Source organism: Mastacembelus armatus, chromosome 6 (assembly GCF_900324485.2).
Source record: "Mastacembelus armatus chromosome 6, fMasArm1.2, whole genome shotgun sequence".
In the NCBI taxonomy this organism is placed as follows: Eukaryota; Metazoa; Chordata; class Actinopteri; order Synbranchiformes; family Mastacembelidae; genus Mastacembelus; species Mastacembelus armatus.
Window position 1 is genome coordinate 1,611,685 of NC_046638.1, and position 20,606 is coordinate 1,632,290.

General features: G+C 41.9%; 1 protein-coding gene across 3 annotated transcripts in view; it reads right to left on the reverse strand.

The window, feature by feature from the left end:
- cadps2 (Ca++-dependent secretion activator 2) overlaps positions 1-20,606 on the reverse strand; it is a 125,181-nt gene that overhangs the window by 74,332 nt on the left and 30,243 nt on the right. For all 3 annotated transcript variants that reach the window (XM_026312359.1, XM_026312357.1, XM_026312358.1), the window contains exon 3: positions 10,456-10,788. In XM_026312359.1, the coding sequence (XP_026168144.1) occupies positions 10,456-10,788 (333 nt within the window). The remainder of the gene's footprint in view (positions 1-10,455; positions 10,789-20,606) is intronic.

Genomic DNA, 20,606 nt, shown 5'->3' on the forward strand with positions numbered 1-20,606 from the left:
ACATGGAATCTGGTGGATAAAGGTAACTGGTAACTGATACCTACAGTGGGAAGGTCAGAGCATGTTTATGCTTTAATAATAAATAATATAAAAATAAGACTGGTTCATAATCTTTTTAACACGTTCGGTTTCCGTCTAACGATATTTCTATCATTTTGTTTTGTGAATTTTTTTTACTTTTCCTTTTTTAAACTTTCAGAAGCTGTGCCAACATAAAACAGGGTCTCAGTCCTTAAAAAGTCTGCAAAACAAACCGTGAACCGTTGTGTTTACATACAATGCAAATATCTAATATTTATTTATTTCCCTCAGCCTTCCTGTCTTTTGTTGTTTGTTTGTCTGAAATGTGCCTCAGCGTGTTGGAAAATGTTCTTATTGTTAATAAAGGCTGAATGAATGAAGCTAGTCTCTAGACCCCTGATGACGATGATGATGATGATGATGATGAAAGTGTGACCCAGAGGCAGTTTGACTTTATGTGTTTGTGCAGTGAGAAATGTGATTACGTTGCTGTGGTGAGAAAAACATCTACAGGCTGTGACTTTGGTCAAGTCTCTGGTTAATAGGAGTCAAATCAACTGTAGTGACATCACAGAGCTCTGTCTGTCCATCAGTCTCTGTCTGTCCATCAGTCTCTGTCTGTCCATCAGTCTCTGTCTGTCCATCAGTCTCTGTCTGTCCATCAGTCTCTGTCTGCACAGCAAGTTTCACTTTCACAAATAATCCTGATTATGAAATAACAGCAACAGCCATCAACACAAATCCAACATGTTGCAAGCAAAAATATGATAAATCTGTAGGATCAAGAAGGAAATATATCATCCTGGATTACATCCATCCATCATCTGTACCCCCTTAGTCCTAACCAGGGTCCCAGGGATCTGCTGGAGCCTATCCCAGCTCTCTCTGGGTGAAAGGCAGGGGTCCACCCTGGACAGGTCCCCAGTCCATCACAGGGCCACATAGAGACAAACAACCTCACACACTCACACTCACTCCTATGGGCAATTTAGAGTCACCAATCAACCTGACATACATGTTTTTGGACTGTGGGAGGAAACCAGAGTACCTGGAGAAAACCCACACAAGCACAGGGAGAACATGCAGACTCCACACAGAAAGGCCCCTGATGGGTTTCAGACCAGGAACCTTCTTGATGTGAGGCAACAGTGCTAACCACTAACCCACCATGCTGCCTAAATATTTGTTTATTTAACAGATAAAACTGTTTAAACATGTAAAACAGCTGTAATATTCTGACGACTGAGGCACCAATAAAATAAATTCTGAATATTTCTATCACATAAAAAACTAAAATACAATTTGTGGCTTTAATTTTATATTAAATATTGTGTTTATGTTTAAAAAAGACAACCTATATACGTCACAGTTTTACGTTGGAAACAGTTGTTTGGTTTTGAAACAGACTTTTCAGGAGTAAAATGTTTGAGACATTTCATAGATGAAGTTAAATCCCTGCTCTGAACCAAACCCAGTGCTCACTACAGTCCAAGATAGAAACTTCAACTGAAAACTTCAAAGTTCAGGTGCCAACTGTTAAAATCACACAGAAGAAATTAATGATCGAGCATTTAATTGATCTAAAATTCATTAGAGCGTCTGTTGATCAGTCATCGTCCCCTGAACAAGGACATCAGAGACAATTACTGACACACCCCCAGTTTGACTGCATGTGCTAAAATTAACACACACACACACACACACACACACACACACACACACACACACACACACACACACACACACACACACACACACACACACACACACACACACACACACACACACACACACAGGCTTTGTTACCATGACTTCTATTATGCGGTCTTTGTTGGCAGCCTTTCTAGTTCCACCTCACAGAGCATTTCTATGACAACCAGCCCTCGGATGAAGCTGTTAATCAAAGTCTCTGCATCGCGTCAACACGTCAGAGACGCCGAATCCACATCCAACTGTTAGACGACAACAACAACAACACACATGAAGAAATGTGTCCGCTGAGAGCTGTGAGGGCGGAGGCAGACGTCAACATCACTGCATCTCTGACACTTTCCCTGCTTTGCTTTGGACCAGTTCAGCTTCAGCCCCAGACCCGAGCTGTTCACATGGAGGTGACCTGAACTTTGACCTGTGGTGGGTTAGGGTTAAAGAACGCAGACGATCAGCAGCTCAGTGTTTCTGTTTGGTGGTGGATTAAAGTTTGGACTCTTCAATTAAACGTGTGTGTTTCCATAGCAAAACACTTATAGGTAGTAACACAAGGTTAATACAGCGTTACCCAGAACGAGCCTCGAGGTGTTTCTGTTCTTTCTTCTTCTAGTTGTGAAAATAAATGAAAAGCGTATTCATGAACCGATATCACCACAACATTTTCTCACAATTCTGTTATTAATTTATTTCTCAGTGACCCAAATCTATGCCCAGTGTATCAGCAGAGGTCAGAGTCGCAGTCTGACTATTGGATCAGACAAACTTCTGGTTCTGCAGAAATGAAATTAAAGACACCAGGAAAAGACGTGAGCTGCATGTTCACACGTGACAGGCGAACAAAACAAATGGAGCTCTAGTCTCATATATATCATTAAAAAGATGGATGACGACTGATACACAACGTTGTGAAAAACTATTTGCCCCATTCCTGCTTTTTCAGACCATCAAACACATTTTAATATTACACGAAGACAACCTGAGCAAATACAAAATGCAGTTTTTTAAATGATGGTTCCATTTATCAGGGGGAGAAAGTGTCCAAATCTGTGTGGCCCTGTGTGAAAGACTAATTGCCCCCTAACCCTAATAACTGGCTGTGCAGCAACAACTGCAAACAAGCATTTGCAATAACTGGCAATGAGCCTTTCACATCAGTGTGGAGGAATTTAGGCCCAATGTTCTGTTATTTATTACTTTATTTCAGCCACATTAGAGGGTTTTCCAGCATGAACAACCTGATGAAGGTCACGCCACAGCATCTCAATCGATTTAAGTCTGGACTCACTTTCATATGATCCTGGACGGGTCGTCATTGTGGCTCTTGGAGTCACTCTGGGAGACCAGCCGATCCTGGGGAAGGATTTAGTTTTTATCAGTCAGGTTCTGTTTTAGTGGCAGTAATCAGGCCTGGGTGTGGGACGTGAAATTTAACTCTGCTTTTCCCAAAGAAATGTGGTTAATCACAGTCCATTCATGATTTAGCATGTGGGGGCAATTACTTTTTCCACACAGGGCCATGCATCATTTAAAAAACTGCATTTTGCATTTAGGCATCTTATCTTTGTGTCATATTAAAATGTGAATCGTTTCAACGTGACAAAGATGCTAAAAAACTAAAAAAAAAAAAGCAGGAATGGGGCAAATAGTTTTTCACAGCAATGTACTTCAAAAATATTTTAAGGCCATGGTCCAGACTCGCACCAAACCTGCAGCTGGTCCGACAGTAGAACATCTAATTATTCTGCATAATGAAGCAAACACGAAACAACAAACAACAAAGTCAGACAGCTAATATTCCCTCTGCAGAGAACGTGTCCTTCAGATCAGAATCAGCAAGTGGCTCTTTCTATGCTGATGTTAAATGGTGTGGAAACTGAACCAGCGTGATCCAGAAAACAACCACTAAAATATTTTATTCAGGAAGCTTCATTGCTGCAGTCGCAAACTAACACGCATCATAACAAAAAGGGGTTACGGAAAAGTCACAAAAGACCAGTGACATTAGCCGTGAAGTAACAGACGTCTGACTGGATGGTTCCTGCAGCAAAGGACTCTGGGACTTATTTCATTCACATAAAAATAACAAATCTGATATCCACAGAAAGTATTGAGGCAAATACTTCGCATTTTTATTTAAGCAATATTGTTTCCCACCAAAGCAAAAGGCCTCTCATGTTGAAGAGCTGTTGTCTTACAAACTGTCCTCAGACGAATCATCAGACACAGATTAAAAACTAAAGTTACAGTCGCAGCAAGAATCAAAAGATGGAGAGATCAGAAGACATGGAGCTTCAGTTCAAAAGGATGAGACAGGGAAATAAAGCAGCAAAGAAGAAAAAGAAAGCAGCTCGAGGGCAGAAAGCAGGTTTGCAGACAGAACTAAAGAGGCCACTGTCTCACACTGGCCTGGAGCTGCTGCTCATTTATTAGAGCGTCATCTACCTGGCTCTTACCCATAATCAGAGCCGACACCCAGACGGAGCCGAAACAGAAATCGATGGATCCCGTCCACAGCTGATTGGCCCCCGGTTTTTGGTTAAAACACCCAGGAAGGAGAAGAAGAAGCTAAAACACCAGAGACGACTGGGCTGGGCTGAAAAGGCTGCGTTCACAACCTGCACTTTGCTTTGGACGACATGCAAACTCTCAGAGACAGACTGAAGAGGAGGATCTGGGTCCAACCAGTAAAAACCAGTATCTCCAGTTGGGGGAACCAGAGGTTAGTATAAATGCTCTGATAATAAACTTGCTCTTGAGAATTCAAGAGCAATTTGGACTTTTAGTGTCAGAAATTTAACAATGAACAGCAGAAAACAAAATAAACACCTTTAGCTTCACTGCAGCAAAAGGTTAATGTGACAATGGGATAAATTACATTACATTTATTTACACTGTCATCACGTCTCTGCACTTTAATTAAACATCTGCCCTGTGGTTCACCATCAGACTAATATATACACACACACACACACACACACACACACACACACACACACACACACACACACACACACACACACACACACACACACACACACACACACACACACACACACACACACACACACACACACACACACACACACACACACACACACACACACACACACACTTCTGTGCTCTAATTATGCATCCACACATACGTATGAGTGAAACGGGCAGCACACACTCAGACCACTGGAGTGGAGACAAACAGACCTCGTCATTTCACACTGGAGGCTTTTCTTGTATATTTATATAAAGTCTGATTCTAAAAGAACAGGAGTTTTATTTATTTTCAGCTGCTTGTCTGCAAAGTGCAAAGTGGAGGTGGAGGCACAGGATGAATTCACTTTGTGAGAGGCATCAATGAAAAACTGAGAAAACTCTGGTCAGATTCGGTGTGAACAGGAGGAGACCTGCAAAAACAGGCACTAACACAATGAAAACACAAATTATGATTCAATTTGTAAAGAACGTCTGACGACGAGAGAATCCAGAGGTGACGTTCCTGTAACAGTGGAGAATGTAAATCCTCTGAAATCACTATGAAATGTTTTTGGAGACTTTGGCAGCACATCAGTAAACAAACGCACAGGTGTGGTGGACTGTCACTGCTGTTTATCCTCAGGGACCAGCTGATCTGAACAGCTGGGCCCCTCTCTCCTCCTCCCTCTGATCTATTTTTATCTATTTTATTTTTTCCCCAGACAGAAAGAGAAAGGTACACCCTCTCTCCTCCATGTTCTCAGCTGAAGAGGAGGCTCAGGATCCACCACACTGGGAGCTCTGGTATCAACGTTCAGCCTCACACAGACAACACAAAAACAGCTTTTTACCATCAGTGTGAACGTGACGTTGACGTGGTCACACAAACATCAAACTCTCGACAATCGCAGCTGTAATCCATCGAAAACAGACGTATTCTTCTTCTCTGCAAACAGATTGTTGTGAATATAGCAGGAGCTGCTGAATTCTAATAGCCTGATTTTATTACTCCATCTATTCAGGAGCAGTGGTGCTTTTAGGGAATGAGCTGTTAGTCATGAGTCATTATCATCACAATAAATATTTCACAACTAGTTTGGTTTTTAACAAGTCCCCAAATCCAACAGACGGCAAGAATTCAACAGACACTGTCAGTGCAAACACAGATTTTAGGACGTTACTTCCATTTAGCTGCTCAGCAGTATGGAAAGTACTTCAAATAAGAAGTATATAAGGTAGTTGACGTCAGCTACCCAGCGGTATATAAAGTACTTCAAATCAGAAGTATATAAGGTAGTTGACGTCAGCTACCCAGCGGTATATAAAGTACTTCAAATCAGAAGTATATAAGGTAGTTGACGTCAGCTACCCAGCGGTATATAAAGTACTTCAAATCAGAAGTATATAAGGTAGTTGACGTCAGCTACCCAGCGGTATATAAAGTACTTCAAATCAGAAGTATATAAGGTAGTTGACGTCAGCTACCCAGCGGTATATAAAGTACTTCAAATCAGAAGTATATAAGGTAGTTGACGTCAGCTACCCAGCGGTATATAAAGTACTTCAAATCAGAAGTATATAAGGTAGTTGACGTCAGCTACCCAGCGGTATATAAAGTACTTCAAATCAGAAGTATATAAGGTAGTTGACGTCAGCTACCCAGCGGTATATAAAGTACTTCAAATCAGAAGTATATAAGGTAGTTGACGTCAGCTACCCAGCGGTATATAAAGTACTTCAAATCAGAAGTATATAAGGTAGTTGACGTCAGCTACCCAGCGGTATATAAAGTACTTCAAATCAGAAGTATATAAGGTAGTTGACGTCAGCTACCCAGCGGTATATAAAGTACTTCAAATCAGAAGTATATAAGGTAGTTGACGTCAGCTACCCAGCGGTATATAAAGTACTTCAAATCAGAAGTATATAAGGTAGTTGACGTCAGCTACCCAGCGGTATATAAAGTACTTCAAATCAGAAGTATATAAGGTAGTTGACGTCAGCTACCCAGCGGTATATAAAGTACTTCAAATCAGAAGTATATAAGGTAGTTGACGTCAGCTACCCAGCGGTATATAAAGTACTTCAAATCAGAAGTATATAAGGTAGCTGACGTCAGCTACCCAGCGGTATATAAAGTACTTCAAATCAGAAGTATATAAGGTAGTTGACGTCAGCTACCCAGCGGTATATAAAGTACTTCAAATCAGAAGTATATAAGGTAGTTAACGTCAGCTACCCAGCGGTATATAAAGTACTTCAAATCAGAAGTATATAAGGTAGTTAACGTCAGCTACCCAGCGGTATATAAAGTACTTCAAATCAGAAGTATATAAGGTAGTTAACGTCAGCTACCCAGCGGTATATTTAAAAGTCCTCAGAGGTCAGAGGTGAATCATGGATGTATCCAGCAGCACTGAGGTGTGTTTAGTCCAAAAGTCCCTCTGTGATCCAGGATTAATGTTCATGTCGAGTTGGTTCCAGGGAGAAAAATCACTGACACCGTCTAAAAAAGTGAAGAGCTGTTGCTGGCAGATTTCAATGAAACCCTGGAGACACGGCAGAGAGTTTAAAAATGGAATTAGCTCTGGTTGCTTTTAATTTCTCCCCTCTCGTCTGCTCCTTCAGCCTTTCTTCTTCTTTCCACACTGGGCTCTAATGAAGCGGGACAATAATAGAATCTGTCCTGGCAACAGACACATCCTGGTTGGTATACGGCCGAGGACGGCGTCTCAATGGGCCGTGAAGTGATCTGTAAATGGAGGCTATTTATGTTTGCAGCCAGTTACCGAGAAGGAAATAATCAGCAGAGAATCGCTGAGGATTCCTGATGCACAGGTTCTTCTGCAGGTTTGCAGAGACTGGTCTTTAAACTGGTCTGCTCACTCAAACTGAATAAAGAACCTGATTTCTTCTCTTCTCTCTGGGGGTAAAACAAACCATGCAGATCGTTTTCATTGGCTTCACTTGTCTGGGTTGATTTAAAAAACAAACATCTGCCCATCTGGTGTTCAGCTTCCCTGAGTTCTCAGTTCTCCTCTGGTCCCTGTTGCATCCTCTCAGGAGTCTGGAGCTGGAAAACCTAATTTCCTCCTCTGCCTCTGGGCAGCTGCTCAGTCAAAATGACTGCCACACTTTGACAGATATGTTCTGATCACCTTCTCCATAAGGAACCTGATCACAAAGACTTTAGGTTCTTTCTGTGCCCAGTCGCCATCAAAAGGCTCAAATAATCAGACCTGAACTTCATCCATCCATGATCCACCACTGGTCGTACTGTCCAGTGCCGGTTGCAGAACCAATTTACGGTAATAAAGCTGAAGTTGTTCTAAATGTCTGGTTCAGATCTAACAGAACCAGCACACACAAAGAGAGGACTGCACAGGCAGACAGAGATGATACACAGACTCTTTCCTACAAAAACCACTAAAAGATCCCATGGTACCATGAACACGTGTTAATGTGGAGAAACGGAACAAATGTGGAGCTGAAAGGTCCGTTTTATTCTGCGTTGTTCTCAAACTGCCGACCGAACACGCCGATTATTCATTTTCAGCGTCTGACCTTTAAATTTGACCTTTACGTAGCAGCAGATTGAAGACGGCCGAGGTCCCTGCAGGTCAGGAGACGGACTCTGAACCAGTCAGACCTGAAGACCGAGCACACAGGCTGAGTGGGATTAATGAGACCTGACTGTCAGGGGGGTCAGAGTTCAACAGGCTCCCTGCAGTGATCTTGACATTTGATCAACAAACTGATTCAGACATGAATCTTCCAGTAACATTCACTATTTAGATCAACAGCCGATGAGTCCTTCGGACTGACGGGGTTCAGGTTTGAATCTGTAGTTTCTGGCTCGATGAAGCTCAAAATAAAAATCTGCTTCCCAGATGATTAAAGTTTTTAAAGTCACGTCTTCCCACAGAGACGTGAACCTGCAGCAGCTTCTCTAGCAGCAAAACGCAGAACGGATTTAGGTCTAACCTCATAATATCAGACATGATCTAAAGGTTGAAGGACTGAAAGCAGCAAATTCAACAACTAACCCACACACAGTGACACGGCTAGTTATACTTTACCCTAACCTGTTAGCAATTAACATATTCATAATGCTAAACCTGGTCTTAGGAAAGATCCACATGAAACACACAAAACGCTTTGAGTAACAAGTTCTCTCATTAACAAGACGTCAGACGTTTGTGTTGGATTAGTGTTCACCGCTTCTGACAGAAAAACCCAGCCGAGCTGAATCATGGGTAGTTTCCTTTGCCCAAATAATGTGAAACAAATCAATTATGGATTTGATTCTTGGTCGGGCAGCACTTCACAGCTGCCGCCCACAGCATCTCGTGTCCACACCGAGAGATCAGAGCAAACCACTGATCCTGATAAACAAACCACGGCCCTGTATGTGCGTGTGGTTTCTAGAGAGAGATTTACGTCACTCGGTACCATTTTCCTCCATAACACAGTGGAAACAGGTAGAGCAGCTCTGCAGCTACAATTACCTGCATCCATCTACTGCTGCTGCTCCAGACCACATGGCGTTCACTGTGCAGAGCCGGTGACCGTCTAATTACCGAGCAGCAGTTTGTGGAGACACCGAGACTCACGGATGAGGCTCTGCAGCGTCTGCTGCTAATTAGGCTGTTTGCCCTAAAAAGAAATCTCAAAATTCCCCACGTTCATATTAAATTTATTCGTAATCAGAAGTGTAAAAACGAAAGAAATGTCAGGTCCAATAATGAGACAGCAGCGGGCTAAAGGTCGGAGAGGTCAGACCTGAAAGCTGCTGGTTGGAGTTTTTTTGGGTTTATGAGGGGAGAAAATGAAAAATACACGAAGTGAGAAAAGGATTTGAGTGACGTTCGGATCAAACTGCTCATCAGCGAATATGTTCTAATAGAGACGTAAACCACAATTAAACTGTTGACACAGCTCAAGGACAATTAAAGCAACAATTTGCAGCCACAGCAGATCCTGTGGATGTTTCTGTAATTCCACCCATTTAAAATTTCAAATTCAAATTAAATCTACAATATGACGACGTGAAGAAAAGTGAAGAACAGTTTCTGAAGCCGCTGTTTGTTGATATTTCTCAGCAGATTTGTCACTGAACATTAACCACAACACGACTCAACCGACAACTAAATCAGTCAGAGGTTCAGGTTTGTTGTTGCAGCTGCAGGAATCAGGTTTGTTTTTTTTCTTCTCAAACTTACACTGAGCTGAGTGAAACTTACTGTAAATCACTTTAGGAAACTCCATATGGACCCTATAGGAACCAGGACTAGTCCCAACACATGCAAACAGATTTTGATGTGAACATTTTTGCATCTGGGGCTTGTCTGCAGCCAGTGAGTTTCCACTTGTCCAAAAAAAAGTCGAAGAAACTATCAAAAAGTTTTACAGCAAACTGAAAGTTTGAACCAACTTCCACCGCTTTTTCCTATTCCAGAGGGTGAGAGGTCGGTCCACCTGGACAGAGCAGCAGCCAATCACAGGCTGACACACACTCACATTGATTTAGAGTCACCGACCAACAGAACCTGCATGGGTTTGGACTGTGACACAGAAAGGCCCTGGGTCCCACCAGGATTTGACGCTAATCAGAGATGCTTCCTCTCAGAGTCAGTGTGGTTAGGGCGACCTCAGCTCTGATCACCATCCCAATGTGCTTCAGGCCTGAAGCGGAGTGTTCAAACAGGAATACACAGCGTGTTAGTGCTGGTGTGTGTGAAGCTGTTAACCACTCACCTGACAGGCGTTGTACAGAAGCTGATGCTCAAACTTGCGGATGCCGAGGATCTGCTGGAACATCTCGTACAGCTGCTCCTTGCTGAGGATGAGCTCTGACACGGCGCTCAGGTGCGCCCGCTGTGGCTGGCGCCGCATGTCCTCATCCCCCCTGTAGATGGCGTCATACTTGGCGATCCAGGAGCTCAGCACCGTCTCTTTGCTCAGGCCGTTGATCTCCGGGAGGCTCCGAACGCGCCGCTCGATGTTCTTCTTGAAGACCTCGCGGAAGTCGTTGGCCGAGCAGCCGCCGCTCTGAACCATCCGGGTAACTCGCTCGCTCTTCAGGAAGCCCTGCCCGAGAACAGACGGGGAGAATGATCAATACTCACAGCCTTACTAATCGATCAAGATATTCTAAACGACATCTACATGTTCAAGTCGACTCCGTCAGGAGAAAGCTCCTCAGATTATCATGTTTCCTCCACAAACACAAACCAGCGGACAGATAAGAGCTCAGGATAGATACCATCATAAAAGTGATGCAGAGCAGCTCCAGGCAAACGAAGCGTTAGAGATAAACAGGACCATAAAAGAGGAGCTGATCATCTTAATTTGAGATGTAAGAGACACAAACTGCTTTAAACAGTAACGGTGGTTGGAATAAATGAGCTCAGGCTTGAACACTGACTGCTGAACGGCTGGAATCACAGTAACTCAGAGTCTAATGTTAAACCCGCAGCTGATTCTCCTTTTCGACTTTCAGCAGAAGCTCCTCATCCACCGAGTCTCACAGAGGAATAAGAGGTGAAGAAGCAGCTCGATGGGGCATTAGAGAGTCTCTCAGCTGGCTGCTTCACCTCTTCCTGCGAGTCGCTCCGAGACGCCAAACGCCACAACATCAGTGACAAAATGATTCATTTAAAGGAGACGGAGCTTTAGGGAGCAGCGGCTGAGGACAGGCACAAACACCAAAATGGACTGAATCATTACAGTTGGGGAAAAACATTTTACTTCTTCAGCTTCTCTGGAGGGGTCACACAGGTTTTATCGAATTTTACTAAATCATTAGCACAAATTGGAGAAACGAGAGAACAAAGTACTAAAATGTGAACCCAAAATACTTCAGATGTGCATACAAATGAGGAAATGAGGCAAAGAAATCTATATCAGAAACCTGAAACACCCTCATGTGAAAAACTTTGAAAACCATTAAAACAGTATATAGAAGTGTCAAAGCATGATTGATTCTCCTGTTCTAACGGTTATTGTAGTGTTCTAGCTGCTCAGGATCAACGTGCACATCTACAAATACCTGAACAGCATCTTGTGCCCTAAATGAACATAAACCTGAGAATAAATTATATCATGTGCACATGCAATAGGATGAAGTGCTAAATGTTGTTAATTAAACTCGGCATTGATGTGGATCTTTTCCACTTCTGTCAAAACACAGGTGGCTCCATAGAAACCAGACGCCGGTCGTTTTTAGATTAGGGAACATTTCTAGGAAACGAATGTGAGTCACTGTAAATTCCCCGTGACGGACGAAAACCACCAATCTGCAGGTAAAGAAAGCAGCGAGAAGAAAAACAAGTTTTAAAGATGGAAAAACACTGAATCCTTTCAGCCACTTGGTTCCTCTGTGTCTGATTTAAGTTAAACGTATAGAGGAAAAGTGATTAAACGATAAAAGCAGAACTTCATTGAAGTTGTAAACTAGTAGAATTGATGCAGCAGGTAAGACGTCCTGGGAGCTACAGTGAGCAGCTACACGTTCGTGCAATCATTTCAGATTTATGAGAGCCAGTGGGATGAAAACACAGGTTTTAATGTGGGCCCCAGTCTGCAGAGAGTTTGTGCAATTACACATAATGGATAACTTCTCCAGGGGCAGAGACACTGGCAGCGTCTGCACATATAAACAAGCTTTTCCCTCCATCTCATTTATTCTCCGTTAGCGCCCAGAACTGATTCCTGTCTGATTAAATACTAATTATATAATAACATTTTTTTAAATAGATTTATTTACGCACATAAACGTTTTATCTGACACTTTATGTTCAAGCTCTTAATTATTTAACAGAATCTAATAAATAATTCTCAAACCAACAGTGAACTGGTTCTGTAGTTTTCTCTCAGCTCCATGACAAACACAGTTAAACACCAGCAGCTGATGTTAAACAGCTCAGGTAACAGTAAGCTGACCTAAAATATTCACACGGTAGTCAAACACAGACACTTTGGTAATACAGGCATGATCAGCGGACGTCACAAACGCAAACCAGTAACTTTGCTCCTTCCTAAACGACAACAGGTGGAAATGTGCTCGTCTGGGTTTCATTACGTTTGGATTTATGGCCACAGATTCTTGTTTTTGTGAGTCAAATGTGAGTTAACTGTTGTTTAAGCCCCAACTCCCCTCTTCCCTTTTACACACAGTCACAACAGTCGTGGCAGTTTTTTTGGACTCTAGTGTCGGAGCAACAGTGAAAACAGATCCCTCCTCAAACGGGCACTATCCTGTGACACACACCTGTGGATCAGGCCTTAACTTACAGCTGAGATTTCACCTGTTTAAACACATAACATGATCAGATTTTCTGCAGTAACTGCTTTCATTTCATTTCTGATAGAGACTGTAAAAAAAACCTTGTCACATGAAAAAGGATGTTTAGATGCTGATACTCTGCAACTTCTGTTCCCTGATGTCGCTTCATGACAGCGACAGACCTGCAGAGATGGAGGAACCGAGCTTCAGGTGTGACGACGTGGAACAGGAGAGTCAGTCCTGTTCTCCGCAGAGTCAACTAGGAGATAAAAGAGAAGCACCAGAGAAAACAAACGTTTCGGTGCCAAAGAAATCAGCAGTGAGATTTGAAACCACGACGCAGAAGGGCTTCCTCTTTACGGTGATAAATGGAAATGGGCAAACGTTAAGTGGATGAAGTGGGAGGTGACAGATGCAGCTGCCACCAGAGGCGCCTGCTAAGAGCAGCTAATCTGCCTCCCTGCATCACTCAGCACAAACTGCACAGGACAAAAAGTCATTAAACAGGACGCAGGAAGGCCCAACACCACAAAGCTCAGCGTTTCAACCGATCCCAGCTCAAACAAGGGCAGAGATGTTTGAGCTTCTGGTGCGGATTAAGCCCCGACTACGTAATGAGGCTGCTAAGTGACTGGCTGGTTTCAGGTTTATCCAGCCATCCAGGTGGGACAGGAAGATCTGTTCCTGTCTGTTTAATTTTCCGTTCAGCTCTTAATCCAAAACGAAAAGTCAGGCGGCCGAGACAGACGCCTGTAAATTAAGTGTTAGCGACTATATCTGATAGTTTTTCAGAAAGACAACGTTCTGTTTGAGGACTGCAGTCCTTCTTCTGGACAACACCTTGAATAAATCAAATAATGACACACACAAACACTTCCAGAAATAGAACAGTGCTTTCACTGTGTGTGTCCTGTTACTAAGCAGGAGACAACAATCCTGTAATCACAGCAGTAAAAACTCTTTAACTTGATGTTCATTAAGTTAACGGCCCCTTCAGTGACAAAAACAACACGCACATTTTTTACTGTCTCTGCTCCACAACGTCCTTTCCCCAAATCCAGACAACTTTATCACATTTGAAACAAATGTTACTTATTTAAAAACCTCTTTGGAAATTAAATCCTGAGTGCTTGTATCCAAAATATTTAACAAAAGTCAAAGAGGAAGCAGCTTGTGATCTATTGAACGTTCAACAGCATGTTTCCACCATAACAATTAGTTTGTTGCTGGCTCTTCTCCCTGCTGCTTTTCATTCTGGTGATATAATCAGACATTTTCTATTTCGATCAAAGCAGAAAACATGACATTTAGCAGACAGACCAGAGAGAAGAACATGCTGCAGCCTCATCGGCCTGTCTTGATGTGAACGGTGCAGCAATGAGCAGATGGTTAAATGGGAATCATTTAATAATGGTGACTGGCATGAAGACGGACTAATGGTGAAGCCAGCGGCTCATTAACCAGCACAGATTATTTCTCCATGTCAGCATGATTACTGTTTTCTGTCTGCTCTGATGTTTCATTACAGGGAAAAACGATCCTGTTGGACTGGTAGCAACACACACACACACACACTTTAACTGGTCCTACTGAAAACAAACCCCATGAAACAACACTCCAAGCTCTGGTTCCTACTGAAGAGGTGACTCTGGTGCAGCTGAGTTTAGGTAGTGAAGTTTTCAGTGCATCTGTTTTGCTCAGTGGCTCAGTGATATTTTCTTTTTCCTCGGTTTTGGACAACAGTGCAGCTTCACAGCGCAGAAACAGCCTGGGATTTGGTGACAGTAAGAAAAGTGCATCATGACTCATTGGTTTGAAAAGGGGAAGTGGTCTGTGTGTGCATCTCTGTAAAGGTCACTCTCTTCTTGGTGGCTGTGGGAGGTTCTGACCCCCCGTCCAGATGAGCCTGGATCGATGACTCCCCCTACCTGATGCTGTACATGATCCTTATTTTTTATTCATTTATTTTTAAATCGACTACAATCCCTGATAACAGTTTGTGTGTACAGTTTTTTTTATTCAGCGTGTTAGTGCGTTCAGTCAGGTGTTTTATTTGCCACCTGTGGGGGCAGGGGACTAGAAACCTAATGCAGTTTTAAATAAACACACACAGAAGAAAAACCTGTATTTGGGATATTTGTCTTACAGTCAGTGCCACGTTATCTGAGCTCTGAGTTTACACAGATTGTTTTCAATATTTTGGACAACGATCCATCACATTGACAGTAGAAAAACTATTTTTATAATTTGCAAACGGCTGCATATCAGATTTTATTGTGAGGACAATGAATAAAAGAAAACCACAGCCTTCTTTAAGACTCAGGTTGGGTTCAGGCTGAACCATCATGTCTGTAAAAAGACCAGGTTTGAGACCTGGTCCTGGTCCTCAGTCTGAGCAGCCCCGTCTCTGCTGCTCTTGACTCTATAGGCTTCCTCTATTTTGTCTGGTGACACAAATGTCAGCCATTATTACCAAAGAATTAACCAGCAGGAGACTTCCTCCCTCCCTGCTGCTTGAATTAATTGGGGCTTTAAAATCTCACTAAATTATTTACAGCCCGGCTCAGCGCCGGGCTGTGTGTCAGGAGATTAAAGACTGTTTGCAGTCGGCCGAGTGTCCTGGAGAAAGAAGACCAGTCTGACCGACTTCAACAGCAACAAGTTTAAAACAGAACTGAACCAGGTCCAGCTGGAACACCAGTCAGAACAATAGTGTTGGATATGAAGGGAGAAGTCACACAGAAGATCCTAGAGGCTGCAGTGACACAAAGCTCATGTGCACACAGGAGAAGATGCAGCCAGAGGACAGTTGGAGATTTTGTCTGATGATTTACCCAAAATGTTTCAACTCACCTGCTACAGCAACTAATTCCTGCACAGGTGCAGACACAGTAAATGAAAACGGGAAAGTTGATTATATCTCCAAAAGTATCATTCAATCGATAGGGTCATTTTAAAAACCATGGCAGCATATTTTGTCCACAGAATCAGAAACACAGTGTTCTTGGATTTGCTGCTGATCTGATTCACACCTTTTTCATGCCAATGTTAGCTGAGGCTCATGGGTATTGTAGTATTTAGAGCAGCCCTTCATGCCAAAATGAGAGAAACATTTTTTCTTAGCAAGTTTAAATAATTAAAGATGCTGGTCATAAGATATTGTTTGATTTGGGGCTTATTTCAGTCTGACTGTGAAGATGAGCAGCAGACGCAGCCTCAGGTACAAGGCCTGAGCCCTCAACCTGATGGAGATTATGGAGGAAGGTGAGTCCATTTTGGCTTCACCAGCTGATGAAGACAGAATTATTGATGACAATACGATTCTAAAAATGTTCTAGTAATAATAATCTTGTTCATGTTTTGAAATAAATCTTGTTCTTGCTCAAAGTAAACTTAAATAAGGCATTAGTCCATTAAAAAATCCACTTTGCATTCAGTATATTGGAAATATTTCTGTTTTTATGAGCATTTCCCTATAAAAATTACAGTATTGTCACAGAAACTGGCATTTAAAGAGTTAAAGTTATGGAACAAAGTTATCAGTAGGGACACAAATGGAGCACAAAATGAAGGGACCTCCAAGGGTTAAATTCTACAGCTGGGTTTGATGGCCCTGAATGACAGGGTTGATGTGAACAGACTATATTTATTTGTCATGTTTTTATTCATTATTAATCTCAAATCGACTGTCAGAGCTTTCATACAAACTAGAATGTGGGGGGGGGGGAAAGGCTATAATTGCAACTCATGTTGAAATGTGAAAGGATGGATAGTTGGTTGTCATGTAAACAGCGAAGTATAATTAACTGGTCTAATAAAAAGAGAAGGGAAATCTTTGTTACAAACAGAATCAACCAACATCTCTAGAGGTAACAAGCAAATGTTTCTTAAAAATAAAGAGTTTGCTGCCGCCGTGACGAGAACATCAACACAAAATTTCAACTCTGAACACAACTGACAACAAAATGCTTCTATTTCTGATCATCGCTTTATCATTATGGCAAGAAAGTGTCTCTGCACCAGCCAGACTGCTTGGTTGATGTACGCTTTTAATCTGACTCTGTCACAACATTATTCAAGCTTTCTTTTAAGTGCTCCACCATCAAGGGGCCATCAATGCTGATATTGTTCCTTCATGCATAAAACACCTTTCAGCTTGATATTAAAATGTCACCTTCACCTCCTTCAACTCAACCAGTTAGAGAGACAGCCTCATATATACACTTCATATATAGACATAACAAACATCTAAATTCAGAGTAACTGTATAGTAAGTTTCACTGACCACAAAGCAGAAGTTGAACCATCTCTGCTGTGAGCTAAACAAGCTACATTCAGGTACACTCTGATATCTGGAGCAGAGTAAAGATCTGAAATGTCCAGTTTTTCACAATTCAGGCAGACCTGCTGTTTGCTCAGTGTTAGAGTCATATTTAAGTAAAAGGAGAAACAGACCTGAAAATCATCTCCATGTCGATAGAAATGGAAAAGGATCGAGAACTGATCCCTGTGGTACTCCACAAGTAAAACAGAGAATAGAGAAGTTTCATTGCTATATCACTGATCAAGAACTAGAACAGAAAGATGCTGAAGTCCAGAAAATACCGACAATTTTAAGCTACAACATTATTTCAGTCCAGTATGAGATACAGCTGATTATGATCAATATGTTAATCCAGTAAAGGCAACTGTTCATGACAGCTCTTGTCCCAGAGCAACGCTGACAGCTGGACATCTCCAAAGGAAAGTCAACATGAACTGACTCTGAATCCTGACACTTTGATAAAAAAAATCAAATAAAATCAGTTTAAACACGATTCTGGGTTGTGCTGATTATGGAAATGAAGCTCAGAAAACTAAACACTTTGTTTTGACTGTAGCTGCAGGTAAAACACAAGATCACTAAGAGAAATAGAACCAGGAACTGCATCGCTACAAAGTAAAGCCAAAGGCTGTTACAGTGCGAGTTGTCCTGCACACCTGTTTTATCTTTTTGCAGCCTGAAGTCAGTGGACAGATTTTAAATTAACAGGAACACATTCAGACTTCGTAGTCTCGTCTTTTTAACAGAAGTGTGGGAGCTGAGTTTTGTGCATTTTGACTGACAGAAACCTCGACACAAAACTCCCACACTGGCAGTTTTATCGAGGCCCTGTGACAATTTGTGCCGAGCCTGTAACAGATCATCTACCAGCTGAACTGATCTGATAGAGTTTATTCTAAAAACCAATTACTTCATGTTCAATAAAACCCTGATGATGAGCAGACTGAACGAACTGGCGTAGACTTCTCCTCTGCCTCGAGCGGAGCTGCAGAATCTTTTTAACACCAGCCTCATTTTTCCTTGCAAATTGCAAATGTCACAGATGAACCATGAAGTGGTGGAGTTAGGAAAGTCATCAGTGTGTGGGGGGAACTAAAGGACCACAGAGCAGTATCAGAGCCATAACCATTAGCTGTCAACTGTTTGAGGTGAAAGCTCTGATTTGTCAGGAGTACCTGGTTCTGGTTTGACAAGAAATGTTCCGATTGATCCTCCTGCTTTATGTCGGATCACACAGGTGACCACAGTGTGGGGTTTCAGAGCAGACCTGGCTTATACACCAAAAGTACAGGGACCAGGCCAAGGGAAAGAAACAACACCAGCAGATTGTTAGTCTAAGATGTTTAAAAATAGTAAACTATATTTTACAATAACCATCAATAAAGAAAAAAGGTCAAGCCCTTCTCCTTAAGTCCCCTGCAAACCATTTTGTCCATCCTGGCCCACAAGATCAAACCTAAACTTATAACAAATCCAGAGGGAAAGGTCACAGCCTTTCAGCTGAATGACCAGCCAGACCATGTGTGATGCAGAAAGGAAGAGAAAGGAAAGTTTGATGGGAAGTAACTGGACAGCTGACAGTTCGAAATGCATCCATTGGTGTAAAGCCTGTTGTTCTTCTGTTTGGTATGAAAGAAGGAAAACCTGTCCAGGACAAAGGCCTAGGACTTAATGATGTAACATGCTGTGTCTTATATTTGATTAGTTTTCATTCGTACCTGTCCATCCTAAAGCTGCTGCTAAATTTTTTAATCCTTACAAATTCCTTCTGGTCTCGATGCACGTTCCAAATAAGGATCGAAGTCCCCTCTCTACAAACCCAGTTTGAATCTGAACTGATAGAAAAACTGTCTGAACACTGATCATGTACAATGATCATGTACCTGAGGCAAATATCTGCAAATTATAAAGTCAACTCCACGTAAGAGCAGGATGAAAGAAAGGAAAACCACTTTTCGTCTGTTGCTATAGTGAAGGAATAAAGACCAGTCTAAATTTAAAAATAATGACATGGTATGAAAAGAGGCTGAAAAACCATGTTGATTCATTAAATATGAACAGTAGCACTGAGGAGCAACAGGGTCAAAAAGCGGAAATTACACATAACTTTGATGATGATGATGATGATGATGATGTTCGTTAGTGGTTTAGTGTCCTAACATGGAAAAATGTATCCATTTGTGAGAAGAGAGAAAATATCACTCCTGTCTTTAATTAGCATCCAGCACCTGCATGTTTATTTTTACACTCATTGTATTTATGTCATATAATGCCCACGTAGTTATTTTATATTATATGCTCTGCATCAACAGGACTAACGACATTCTCAGTAAGGATTCGAGGTTAATTCATGTCACATATCTGCACAAATATTAGCACTATTAACTCTCACAGTCTGCATTTCTGCAGGGGGGGGGGGGGGGGGGGGGGGGGTCGAAGAGAATACGATGCTGCAAGAAATGTAGACAACATTACAAAACTTCACACTGAGCTGATGATAGAATGTAAGCTCATTAGATCTGCTTTAAAATCCAAGGACGTCGCTCCAGACTGGATTTAAATTACAAGAGGACCAGTGAGTTCTCAGAAAAGCAGCAGGTAATAGCCGATGTAATTATTACCGCTGAATAAACACGCACCTACACTGAAGGAGATAAAAATCACTGCTCGCTAATAGTGGATGATATATCAAAACTATCATCACACATTTTCCAAAGAGATAATTAGAAAATTACTGATACACAATTGATACGATAATATTTGTGAGAAGGTGGATACAGAGGGTGGTGAGTTACACCGACTGAAAAAGGTTTGTTGTGGGTCTAAACTATTATTGATTTTGAATCAATAACATTTACACCTCCATGAGGCAACAACGCTTTTAATCAGGGCTGAAGAAGTAGAGGTACTAGCATTACCACACAGAGAAAACACTTCACTACAAGTAGGAGTACTGCATTCAAATCCTATTTAAGTCAGAGTATTATCAGCAAAATGTACTGAAAGTATCAAAGTAAAAGTACTCGTTGTGCAGTAAACTGGTCCTTGCCAGTGTTTTACTGTTATATCTGATGTTGCTGGATGAATATTCCTGCTGCATTAATGTACATGTTGAACTTTACTGTAGTAGTTGTTTAAGACCGGACCAGTTTGAAGTATTTTATACACTGTGGAGAACTTCATCTGCAGCAGAGCATCATATTCTACAAGATCTGATGTGCTGGGAGTTTTACCTGCACAGGGAGGGGATTGGCAAAGTAACTGCAGCTGTCAGACAGATGTGGAGCAGTAAAAAGA